The sequence below is a fragment of the Schistocerca nitens genome, chromosome 2 (assembly GCF_023898315.1).
Source record: "Schistocerca nitens isolate TAMUIC-IGC-003100 chromosome 2, iqSchNite1.1, whole genome shotgun sequence".
Taxonomy (NCBI): Eukaryota; Metazoa; Arthropoda; class Insecta; order Orthoptera; family Acrididae; genus Schistocerca; species Schistocerca nitens.
The window spans coordinates 467,477,590-467,491,253 of record NC_064615.1 but is presented as its reverse complement, the minus strand read 5'-3'; the positions used below and the strand labels follow the sequence as shown (position 1 = coordinate 467,491,253).

Genomic DNA, 13,664 nt, shown 5'->3' with positions numbered 1-13,664 from the left:
CAACAGGGACTGGGGGACTGAAGTCAGAAAATCGGAACTGTCCCAGCCCACTTTAATTTAATTTTACATCAATTAAGCGCGAATCCATTTGTTATAGTGTATAGAATGTATTTCTTCTGTGAAGTCGTACTTTCACCTTTTTTAGTAATGGGTCATATTTCGGATAACTTTTACCATAATAGGTCATATTTCGGGCAATATTTGCCGAAATTGGTGTATTTGTCGTATTTTTAAGGACACAAGAATAAAAACATGAACATACTGATCACATGACAATGTTTCAGGTTATACTATAGTAGGCAAGCAGTGCAGCACACTAGCCGATTCGTTAGCTTAAGGCGTGGTTGCGCGTGGTCGACGTGGTTGCGCGTGGTCGACAAAGCTTTTCGAAGCCACAGACACGATTTCCGTCGTAATGAACGTCGCACACGTGGTCACAAGATTCGTTGTGAATACAAACTCAGTCTGGTTCAACGTGCCGAAAGTAAAGTGCTCTAACAGCATAAAGTTTCGAGGTATTGTTCGTGAGTTTAGTGAGACGTTCTTCAGCACTGACGAGGAAATATTACTTTGCAAACTACGTGAAGTTAAATTTAGCGCAGAACCGCGCTTTAATGTGCAACAACATTGTAATACCGTCAGACACAACAGCTGTATAAAGAGAAGTGCTGAAAATTATAGCAGACAAACGCTGGTATTTGAGCGTAGGTCCATCTTCAACTGTGCAATCATCCTTCAATGATTTGTGTGAGATGACGGTATCTTGGAATTCCCCCCTGAAGAAGCTGAAGAATCCATGCTTCAGGTAGTTCTTGAAGCAGTACAGACCACATCCAGTTCCAGATGAATCTACATTGAGACAGAACTATTTATACGTGTGCTACGTGGAGGTGCTCAACAAAGTATTAATTGTTTAGCTGACCAAAACGCCTGGGTGTCCACAGGTGAAACCATCAGAACATTCCCACTCACCTCGTGTGTTGTTATGTGTGCTTTCAATCACTGAAACATACTCTGCCAAATATCTTTTATTTCCACCTTCAGGTGGGTATATCTAATCTTGGAACGCATTTCCAGTCATATCTCCACATGATCTTATTTGCTCCTTATCCACTCCGGGACTATTTCCAGCAGTTTGTCCTTATTTAACAAAATCATTCGCTATATAGAGAGATCACAAATTGATTGCATTTGCCTGTCACAAGACAAGTGAAGCCTTCAGCCACTATGGTAGCAGAATCTTATTGTAATTTTTTTCTCGCAATACCTAAAGAGATTCCAATCCTATTTTAACCATTTCAGTGGCACCAAAGTTAGTGCCCAAACATTCATGGACAGCACAGAAACGGAAACTGACTGTGACATAGCAGAAGTAGAAATGCTGAACTCTGCTTTCAAATGCTCGCTCACAAATGAGGATCAGGAGTACTGCCGCAGTCGAATCCCCACACCATTGTGAAGACAAATGATGCCTAGGGTGCAGACTGTTTACAACGTACCAGAGCTGTGTTGAGGAAACCGAGACGAACAACTGATACAGGACACTTGTGGTTTAGCAAGTCGTGAGACAACATCACATATGCCACAAAAGTCACTTAAGCTACAGTACTTGCCCGTCGCCCGATAGTTTCAATATTCGCTCACTCTCTTCGCACAAACGCCTAACCCGAGAGAAAAAAATTAGCAGTATCTTTCTTGTAGGAAACTGAATGTAGTTTAATTCTATACTGAAATACGTTTTCGCTACAGGCTGCGGCTACCGAATTATTCAAGAAAAACGTACAACTGTAACTTTGAAATGCACCCGAACTCTTACATTTACTTCCATCGGTCAGGATCTTTAGTGCATTGTTCATAGCATTCCATCCTACCTCTGTAATTTGTGACGACATGAATTATTTCTCAAATTCGACGTTTTTTTTGCGTCTTCTTTGACCGGGCTACTACTACGCCGTATTAGTCATGCATTTACAGATTGTAAATTGACGTTTGTGTAAATTTTACCTCACAATTTTGTGAATTTAAACAACATAAAATTAAAAATTAAATGCCCTTCTTACTACAGAACTACGCTGCTTGTAAGGATTAAGTTTAGATCGAATAATTGTAAACAGATTAATTTTTGTATTATGTTTATAAAAGTCTATTTTCTTTAATTATCCTCACGGGAATGTTTAGATTAATAATGTTAAACAAATACTTCATTAAATCAGTGGTGTAATAGCCCAACCAATGAAGACTAAAAGGATTGAATACGGTAAATAATTCGTGTAGTCGCAAATTTTTGTACAGTGGTAGGAAAAGGTGCTATGAGCAACGTACTAAAAATCCTGACCGCAGAGGAGTGAGTGTGTGTGTGTGTGTGTGTGGGGGGGGGGGGGGGGGGGACTGGAATGCGGAGATGCGTTTGAGGGCACTGTTGTATGTTTCTCTTGGATAATTCGAAAACCGCTGCCTCAAGTGAAATCGGGTCCGAGTACAAAATCAAACTACATTAAATTTCCCGCAAGAAAAGCTTCTGTTCATTTTTCCTCTAGGGCTAATAGTTTGCGTGAAAAGAGCCAGATAGTGAAAATCTTGCTCGCACACGCGGAGATAGTGAAAATCTTGCTTTCACACTTGAAGCTTTCCGCCATTAAGTGTGAAAATCTTTTTCTTGTGCCTATCTGCGACTCAGCATCTCCGCTCTATGGCGAGCAGCAACTTTCCTTCTCATAATATTATTACATTCCATCCATTGGCCGGAAGTTTTAAGTGTGAAAATCTTTTTGTTGTGCCTATCTGCGGCTGAGCATCTCCGCTTTATGGTGAATAGCAACTTTCCTTCTCATAACATTGAACTTTAATTTTCTTTATTTTCAAATACATTTGTGTGTAACATTTATGTTTTGTGTGTAACATTTATGTTTTAAGTAAAATAACGCATATTTAATGACTTGTTGAATTTCACATTCGTTTCACTCTCATCTGTTAACGGCTGCCTGTGCTTGATCAGAAGTACACTTTCTCAAATAACTGATGACTGATTCAATGCATGAACCAATTTAGCCCTTTCAGTAACTTCCACTGATCGGAAACTGGTTATCTTTTTCGACAGTAAAGAGCTTCAAAACAATAATGTGTGCTATGTCATGAAGGATTTGAAGAAACAAAGAGAATCTTGTTTGATTTGACTTCGGAAGTTTCAATGACCTCCGAACATATTTATGTAGTTGTCCTCTCTACCTGGCTTGCAGTCACTGCAACTTTATGTCACCTAACTAATCTGATACTTACTAAGGAATCATTCAACTACGGAAGTCTAAGTAAACAACCTGTCTTCATAAGGCAATCAATGAATTTATCACGCAGATTTGTGCGTACGTGATATTTTTTCCGGAAATTTATCTAAAATCCTTGTAGCAAGCACAGTTTGGGTAATGTTGCCATCATTGGACCGGTTCCATGAATGGACCATCGCTTTATTTTTGTTTGCTCGATGGCTACTCCCATATAGCTATGCTGAACCGACTTACCAGTTAAGAAACTTGCCACTACCTTTGTTTGAAAGTTGTAGGCTACAATGAAGACCTGATGTAAATGCATTAAGAAAATTGTGTTATTTGGTGTACCGTCGGCTTCGACTTGGATTTTGTACGGCAGTAACATCGATTATCCCAGGTATAACTTCTACTATAGGTTTTTGTACGGTAATAACATCGATTATCCCAGGTATGACTTCTACTATTGGTAAGTGAATCTTATCTACTATTCATGGATATATATTTAGATTCGTATTATTTGTCGCTACTTCGTATCTAATGGCGTGCATAGCAGAACTTACAGTATTGCCGCCATTGAGCCAGCAACAATGGTGATGGAAAGGGTGGTAGGTTCGACATCATGCACAGAAACCTCAGCAAGACCAACAACAACCGCCAAGAAATTCATAAAAAGTACTGCTGTTCTTTTGGAAAACATTTCTCCTGTTCCCAAAGCTTCCACGTCACTGAAGGCCAGATCAAGAAAGGCACACAAGAAGCTAAAATACTGACAAGTTCTCCATACAAGGATCAATTAAGGCGTAGCCCTAAACCTCCCTCTAACTTAAAGAGAAAGCTGCCTATAATGAGTAAAATGAAACAAGTAAAAAACACATACACCAATAACTGGCTTTGTGAAACAGATGAAAATACATTACTGACCATTAAAATTGCTACGCCACGAAGATGACGTGCTACAGACGCGAAATTTAACCGACAGGAAGGAGATGCTGTGATATGTAAATGATTAGCTTTTCATAGCATTCACACAAGGTTGACGCCGGTGGCGACACCTACAATGTGCTTACGCGAGGAAAGTTTCCAACCAATTTCTCATACCCAAACAGCAGTTGACCGGCGTTGCCTGGTGAAACGTTGTTGTGATGCCTCGTGTAAGGAGGAGAAACGCGTACCATCACGTTTCCGACTTTGATAAAGGTCGGATTGTAGCCTATCGCGATTGCGGTTTATCGTATCGCGACATTGCTGCTCGCGTTGGTCGAGATCCAATGACTGTTAGCAGAATATGGAATCGGTGGGTTCAGGAGTGTAATACGGAACGCCGTGCTGGATCCAAACGGCCTCGTGTCACTAGCAGTCGAGATGACAGGCATCTTATCCACATGGCTGTAACGGATCGTGCAGCCACGTCTCGATCCCTGAGTCAACAGATGGGGACGTTTGCAAGACAACAACCATCTGCACGAACAATTCGACTACGTTTGCAGCAGCATGGACTATCAGGTCGGAGACCATGGCTGCGGTTACCCTTGACGGTGCATGACAGACAGGAGCGCCTGCGATGGTGTACTCAACGACGAACCTGGGTGCACGAATGGCAAAACGCCATTTTACGGATGAATCCAGGTTCTGTTTACAGCATCATGATGGTCGCATCCACGTTTGGCGACATCGCGGTGAATGCACATTGGAAGCGTGTATTCGTCATCGCCATACTGGCGTATCACCCGGCGTGATGGTATGGGGTGCCATTGGTTACACGTCTCGGTCACCTCTTGTTCACATTGACGGCACTTTGAACAGTGGACGTTACATTTCAGATGTGTTACGACTCGTGGCTCTACCCTTCATTCGATCCCTGCGAAACCCTTCATTTCAGCAGGATAATGCACGACCGCATATTGCAGGTCCTGTACGGCCCTTTCTGGATACAGAAAATGTTCGACTGTTGCCCTGGCCAGCACATTCTCCAGATCTCAAACCAATTGAAAACGTCTGGTCAATGGTGGCTGAGCAACTGGCTCGTCACAATACGCCAGTCATCACTCTTGATGAACTGTGGTATCGTGTTGAAGCTGCATGGGCGGCTGTACCCGTACACGCCATCCAAGCCCTGTTTCAATCAATGCCCAGGCGTATCAAGGCCGTTATTACGGCCTGAGGTGGTTGTTCTGGGTACTGATTTCTCAGGATCTATGCACCCAAATTGCGTGAAAATGCAATCACATGTCAGTTCTAGTATAATATCTTTGTCCAATGAATACCCCTTTATCATCTGCATTTCTTCTTGGTGTGGCAATTTTAATGGCCAGTAGTGTAGATTTTGTGAAATAGGTCAAAATCGATCAGTGGAAGACATGATTCAAAGTATGGCATGTAGGGAGCGAGTGCATGAAAATTACGTTGGATTTAGTAGGAATTCTAAAGGATACTTTTGTTTTAATCCACTTGTTACGAAAAAGAGGTTGAACTGCCTCATAGTTTGTCCCAACTGTACGCAAAGGCAATTATTGTATAAAGTAGCCTAAATTTCACTTGATTCCACGATAATGCCAGTTTAGAATTGCACTGCATTTCAATATTGGTCTAATTTAGTTGTTTTTATGTTCCGAATCAACATGTTCCGTTCATATTGAAATTAATTTCCACTTAATAGCCTTTTTATTCACTTAATGATACTGTGTGGCCGTATTAAAATCCACCCAGTCGTTGTATACTCGAATGAAGGTGTTTAATGACGAAATTTCTGATTTACGTTTAATGGACTATTCACGGAATTCAGCTGGTTCATTGACGGAAACGGGTATCCATGAATGGATCTTTACGGAAAATAATTCAGCATTTTTTTCTGATGGTGTTAAAGTTATTTCAGGACTAAACGTTACGCAGTGAATGTAGGTTACCAGAAGAATTCTGGAATTCAGTTTCACAACATTTGAAACATGGTCCATTGATGGCATACTTACCCTATATAAAAAAAGGAATGGCGAATGAGAAAATAATGAACGGTTCCCAAAAAGGAACGGTCATCAGTGAACTAGTTTCCAAAGATGAATGAGTTAGCCTGTCTCCAACTACAACCCACTATGACAACTCCATTGTGTACTTGGCGTGACTCTACCTCCTTTAACTCTTTTTGATACATTCTTGTACTGTTTTTTCGATTTTAGCATCCTTCTCTGCCATTTTCAGCTTGGTCTCTTAGTCTGTAACACCTTTCGCTTGTTTCTTTTTACAGTATCCTCAGTCCTGATCATGTCGCTACACAGCGTATGCAGTTCGCATTCCAGTTGCGCACTTTCTTCTATAGAGGTTTCATCGTTCGCTCTGATCTCCACCCCAACAACAACAGTTGTCTTGGACTGCTTTTGGAATCGTGTTTCCAATTTGGAAATTTTTTCTGAATGTTTCGCCCTACTTTCTCGCATTGTCTATGCATTCTTCCTGCTCATATAATATTTGCCCTAATTTTTTAAAGTTCTTTCTTTTGTTTCTCCCTCTCTGTTCAAACGTTGTGCCTCTTTTTCTTATGTTCTTTGTGCTCTTAATCCCCCTTCTCAATTGTTGTGCTGCCCATTGTGATTCTTTTCCCTCCTATTTCCCCACTAATTCCTCTATCAACTTTTCTCCTGTTTTTTCGTTAATCCCTTCCATATCGTTAATATTAGTAGGTGAATGACGCAACCAGCCACAAATACTTATTGAACGTTTTATTTTACTGCCATAACCAGTTTCGGGCTCTCATGCCCATCTTCAGATACCTAATATTTTCGGTACGTAGATGTTTTGCTTTACAGCATGTCGTCTGCTCCACCTTGCAGAAGAGTATTTGAGTATTTTGTGCCACTTTATCAGTTGTTTCATTTGCTGTACAGCATGTCGTCTGCTCCACCTTGCAGAAGAATATTTGAGTATTTTGTGCCACTTATCAGTTGTTTCATTTGCTTGCATTATATATATATATATATATATATATATATATATATATATATATGTGTGTGTGTGTGTGTGTGTGTGTGTGTGTGTGTGTGTGTGTGTGTGTTCCAGTAGATGTTGGTTCGTTTTGTTCCTAACAACTACGAGGGCAGTTCAATAAGTAATGCAACACATTTTTTTTCTGAAACAGGGGTTGTTTTATTCAGCATTGAAATACACCAGGTTATTCCCCAATCTTTTAGCTACACAACATTATTTTTCAACGTAATCTCCATTCAATGCTACGGCCTTACGCCACCTTGAAATGAGGGCCTGTATACCTGCACGGTACCATTCCACTGGTCGATGTCGGAGCCAACGTCGTACTGCATCAATAACTTCTTCATCATCCGCGTAGTGCCTCCCACGGATTGCGTCCTTCATTGGGCCAAACATATGGAAATCCGACGGTGCGAGATCGGGGCTGTAGGGCGCATGAGGAAGAACAGTCCACTGAAGTTTTGTGAGCTCCTCTCGGGTGCGAAGACTTGTGTGAGGTCTTGCGTTGTCATGAAGAAGGAGAAGTTCGTTCAGATTTTTGTGCCTACGAACACGCTGAAGTCGTTTCTTCAATTTCTGAAGAGTAGCACAATACACTTCAGAGTTGATCGTTTGACCATGGGGAAGGTCATCCAACAGAATAACCCCTTCAGCGTCCCAGAAGACTGTAACCATGACTTTACCGGCTGAGGGTATGGCTTTAAACTTTTTCTTGGTAGGGGAGTGGGTGTGGCGCCACTTCATTGATTGCCGTTTTGTTTCAGGTTCGAAGTGATGAACCCATGTTTCATCGCCTGTAACAATCTTTGACAAGAAATTGTCACCCTCAGCCACATGACGAGCAAGCAATTCCGCACAGATGGTTCTCCTTTGCTCTTTATGGTGTTCGGTTAGACAACGAGGGACCCAGCGGGAACAAACCTTTGAATATCCCAACTGGTGAACAATTGTGACAGTACTACCAACATAGATGTCAAGTTGAGCACTGAGTTGTTTGATGGTGATCCGTCGATCATGTCGAACGAGTGTGTTTGCACGCTCCGCCATTGCAGGAGTCACAGCTGTGCACGGCCGGCCCGCACGCGGGAGATCAGACAGTCTTGCTTGACCTTGCAGCGATGATGACACACGCTTTGCCCAACGACTCACCGTGCTTTTGTCCACTATGAATATCTGAGATTCCCTGGTTTTCCGCCAAAAGAAACTCGATCACTGCCCGTTGTTTGCAACGCACATCCGTTACAGACGCCATTTTAACAGCTCCGTACAGCGCTGCCACCTGTCGGAAGTCAATGAAACTATACGAGACGAAGCGGGAATGTTTGAAAATATTCCACAAGAAATTTCCGGTTTTTTCAACCAAAATTGGCCGAGAAAAAAAATGTGTTGCATTACTTATTGAACTGCCCTCGTATTTACTCCTTTTGTAGCATTCACTTGACCCTGAACAAGGTGTGTCGCTGTATGCATCCTATTCCCCCATTTTAATTTGACTACCGTCTAAAAACGCCGAGTCTTTAAATCTGTCCTTTTGTTCTACCTTGCTTTCCTCCTGTTCGTTGTTTGCCCCTCTGAATAATTTGTTTGTTTCCGCCATACTGTTAGCTCGCAGTGGTACTTGCTGGAACAATTGCTCCCTTAGCTCAAGTATACTGATCACTCCGATCGCCACACGTTATTCCACCCGGTAAGTATCATAAAAGAGTGTTAATTCTGCCCAAATAGCAGGAATGGTGTTGTGCAAACTACTGCGTTGCCTCATATGACTCTTACTTTTCATCTTCTTGCACTGGTGCAGTTGTGTACCGTGGCATGCTCTGCGACTTCGAAGGCTGCTCCCTGGTTTTCTTGTAGTTCCTTGCGTCGTCTCGCTTTTGCAAATATATTCCATTTATGCAATTCGTCTTTTTAGAATTCCTTTCGATTGAATCCGGATGCTACCCTTCCGCTCGACAATGCGGTATGTGTCTCCGGTTCTTTCACGATAACGATTTTGATTTTTAAATTTCTCTCCGTTTGCCCTCCCCGCGTTCTTCTACAGCTGAGACCGCCTGGTCGCGATCGCGGTAGCGGCATGCAAGACTAATCGATGTGAGGAGGAGTAATCATGGGGTAGAGAGGTACTGAGTCACACAACACACCGATCCATCAGAAGGATGTAAATAATTCACCAAGTACTGCAATTATTCCAACACACTATTTATTACACTAAGATCCGACATTTTTCACAAGATAAGAATCCATGTAGGCACCCTTTCTAATATTGGCCCCGTACCAATTCACGCATTAACCATGAGACAACAACAATCAAAAATGTGACTTGTTGTGTGGGGAGCCGCGCGCCTATTAACTGCGTCCCCTCCGCTGTCCAGCAGAGATCATGATAAGGCAAAAAGACGCCTTACGCAATTCATGGGTGCTTTAGGCCCCGTGTGACCTTAACTTAGCTCTGTAAATACTCCCAGCATACGTTAAGCGATAACTTTCTGCCTTGAAGACCAGTCACGAACTGACTCCCGTCCACAACTTGGGACTCTTTGACAATATAAAACACAAATAATCCCATACTCTTCATTAACTTTAAGATGCTGCTACTGTGATTTGAATTCCACTGTATTTTACAATTTTCCCACTTATTCCTAATATATACATATAGTCTACCTGATCCGGCAAGTAGCTATATCCTGTCTATGAAGTTAATTTCACGATTCACCCCATTTAGAATTTTCTGCGTTTAAAGTACATTTTGTCAGAGAATCAGCAGTGCACTATTACTAACACAGTGGAACAACTGGAGTGAAGTGAGATGGTAACAGGACACAATTACAGCTAGGGTGATGCAGAACACTACAACTTGACAAGAGTGGTAGCAGCAGCAGCGGTAGTGTACCTGAACAATCACTGTCCCAACACTGCAGAGCTGCAGTATTGGAAAGTGATGATGCAGTGCTTTGGGACTCACTGTACAGCAGTGATGCATTAGTTGTGCAGCAAAGTCTAAGAGATGCATAATGATAGTGGTTATTCACCAGGAGCACGTTTCTTTTTTTTAAATAGCTAACTACTTCATTAATCTCTCCATCTGTCACAGATCCAGATAAACTCAGAGAACATGCAGGGAAGTACTTGGAGTGCACTTGCACCCACAGGTCCAATGCCTCTCTGCAGCTACATGGTGGAGCAGAAAGACAAGATGGAAATGTTGTGGAGAGCCAGCAATCTCACTCGACAGTGTCCCATTCTCAAGGTATGTAAAACAGAGTCTTTCTCGTTGTGATCTCCGCTCTCTGCTAAACATATGTGCAATTACTGTGAAATGTGTTACATGATAAGGAATTAGAACAGTAATGCAGAACTTTTAGCTATTAAAAGAGCTTTGATACCACGTTCTCACAATGTTATCATATTTGAATTCGTCAGTGCCTGTACCGTGCAACACACAGAGGTAAGACGCGGTTCATTATCATCATCACACATCAAGGAACTATCCGTGACGATGTTCAGGTCCCATTTCACGTCAGCCGATCCAATCAGCGATCAATTCTTATTGATCACCCTTGTCATACACCTATTTCTGATAATTATGAATGATTTTGTTGCCCATTTCTGATGATTATGAACGATTTTTTTTATCTCCACAATAATCCATCCTCCAACATGTTGGTAGGTACAGATCAAGGATTCAGTTCATGGGGAGAGGATGAAGGGGGTGACAGTTTGTTAGCGCCTACACCCCACACCCTCCCCAAATATGCAATGTGATTGTAATTAATGCTCCTGTTTCAAGAATCTGTAATATAAAAAAAGAAGAACTGCTCTGAATAAAGTGAAATTTTAACGGAAGGTGGCAGCGGTAAAATACAGGGAGCGAAAGGTTATTTACACTTTGTAGAGAAAGCAGATGGCAGTTATAAGAGTCGAGGGGCATGAAAGGGAAGCAGTGGTTGGGAAGGGAGTAAGACAGGGTTGTAGCCTCTCCCCAATGTTATTCAATCTTTATATTGAGCAAGCAGTGAAGGAAACGAAAGAAAAATTCGGAGAAGGTATTAAAATCCATGGAGAAGAAGTAAAAACTTTGAGGTTCGCCGATGACATTGTAATTCTGTCAGAGACAGCAAAGGATATGGAAGAGCAGTTGAAAGGAATGGATAGTGTCTTGAAAGGAGGATATAAGATGAATATCAACAAAAGCAAAACGAGGATAATGGAATGTAGTCGAATTAAGTCGGGTGATGCCGAGGGAATTAGATTAGGAAATGAGACACTTAAAATAGTAAAGGAGTTTTGCTATTTGGAGAGCAAAATAGCTGATGATGTTTGAAGTAGAGAGGATATAAAATGTAGACTAGCAATGGCAACGAAGAAGAGAAATTTGTTAACATCGAGTATAGATTTAAGTGTCAGGAAGTCGTTTCTGAAAGTACGAGGCCTGTTCAGAAAGTAAGCTCCGATTGATTGCCAAATTGAAACCACAGTGAACATCAGAAATGTTTTACTTGTAACAATTAGCTACACCTTTCAGCTACTTCTCTACGTAGTCGCCGTTCTGACTTAGACTTTTGTCATAGCGTTGTACCAACTTTTCAATAGCCTCATCATAGAAGGCAGCCGCCAGTGCTTTCTGCCAATTCTCCACGCTGGCCTACACCTCGTTGTCTGTGTCAAAATGTTGTCTTCAAAGACAGCGGTTCATGTGACCAGAGATGAAACTCAGGGGGAGACAATTGCGGACTGTATTGTGGGTAATCTCACATTTCCATTTGAAAACGATGCAGGAGCATCTTCATTGCCCCTGCAGAATGCGGCTGAGAATTGTCTTGAAGAAGAAACAGCACGACAGTTATGTAATGTTAGCTGCATAGCTTCAGGCGAAATTTCTCACCAGTCCCTCGTACTTGGCGGCAGACACTATTTTCTAGACATCTTTACGCACTCACTGCGAGATCAGAAATGAGAAGAGCGACGTGATGCTAACTGGGGTTATACTAGAGACACTACCCAACACATCTGTGCAAAGCTTTATCGGATTTTCATAGTCGTTTCCATTTCGCGACCGATCGGAGCTTACTTTCTGAACGCCCCTCGTATTTGTATGGAGTGTAGCCATGTATGGAAGTGAAACCTGGACGATAAATAGTTTGGACAAGAAGAGAATAGAAACTTTCGAAATGTGGTGCTACAGAAGAATGCTGAAGATTAGATGGGTAGATCACATAACTAATGAGGAGGTATTGAATAGGATTGGGAATAAGAGAAGTTTGTGGCACAACTTGACTGCAAGAAGGGATCGGTTGGTAGGACATGTTCTGAGGCATCAAGGGATCACCAATTTAGTACTGGAGGGCAGCGTGGAGGGTAAAAATCGTAGAGGGAGACCAAGAGATGAATACACTAAGCAGATTCAGAAGGATGTAGGTTGCAATAGGTACTGGGAGATGAAGAAGCTTGCACAGGGTAGAGTAGCATGGAGAGCTGCATCAAACGAGTCTCAGGACTGAAGACCACAACACACTGTCTAAGAAGGGGTAAACGTTATAGAAACGGAAAACACTGACCGTGACTGCTGAGACACTCCGATCAGCTGTGGAACACGCAGTTCCTCGATTTCAACTTGTAGCGGAAGACGGTGGAAAGCATACTGAACAAGTCTCGCGCCAGTCTCACTACAGTTAAAAACGATTTCATTGTTGTTCTACATGGGGTTTTTGGCCTCATAAAAATTATAAACCCGCGTCACTGTAGCTTTTATGCACTTTCCGACCTTAGGCCAATTAACGTTTTTTCCATCCGATTTTGTACGACCTTGCCGTGGCGGATGGACTTACCTAAATAACAGTGCCATAACTGTTGAATACCAAACTTGCGAGGTCATGCACATTAGACAGTATCATTGGTTCCGTGTGCAGCTTGCAACATAGCGGTCGTATTGCGATTGCGTGTAGCCGAAGACAGTTAAGTCATGGCGCTTGCATCACCATACAGTGAGAAAATTTTTGTTAAATTTTGTGTTTCCATAACCTATCCTCTCATCGTCTATAATAATCCATTCAAATTTGACGTTTCGGAGAAGGCGGTCCTTTTTTTTCACAGCACTTTGAAACTGGAATTTTACTAATAATTATCTTGTAACTTCCGTCAGTCCTAGTTTTGACAGAGCATGGTTGGCACGTATTAACAATAATACAAATATAGTAGATAATATGCTTTAATATAACAATTATTTGTTTACACGGGTGGTTAGTACATAGTTATAGCATAAAATCCAAGAAACTGTAGTTCAGAGAAATACGAAATATAGAAATCATTGCCCACATCTCGTGGTCGTGCGGTAGCGTTCTCGCTTCCCACGCCCGGGTTCCCGGGTTCGATTCCCGGCGGGGTCAGGGATTTTCTCTGCCTCGTGATGGCTGGGTGTTGTGTGCTGTC

General features: G+C 42.0%; 1 protein-coding gene across 1 annotated transcript in view; it reads left to right on the top strand.

The window, feature by feature from the left end:
• The window catches only part of LOC126235100 (uncharacterized), a 57,363-nt gene that overhangs the window by 31,228 nt on the left and 12,471 nt on the right, over positions 1–13,664 (top strand). The window contains exon 3 of the mRNA XM_049943834.1: positions 10,330–10,485. Coding sequence (XP_049799791.1) covers positions 10,330–10,485 — 156 coding nt within the window. The remainder of the gene's footprint in view (positions 1–10,329; positions 10,486–13,664) is intronic.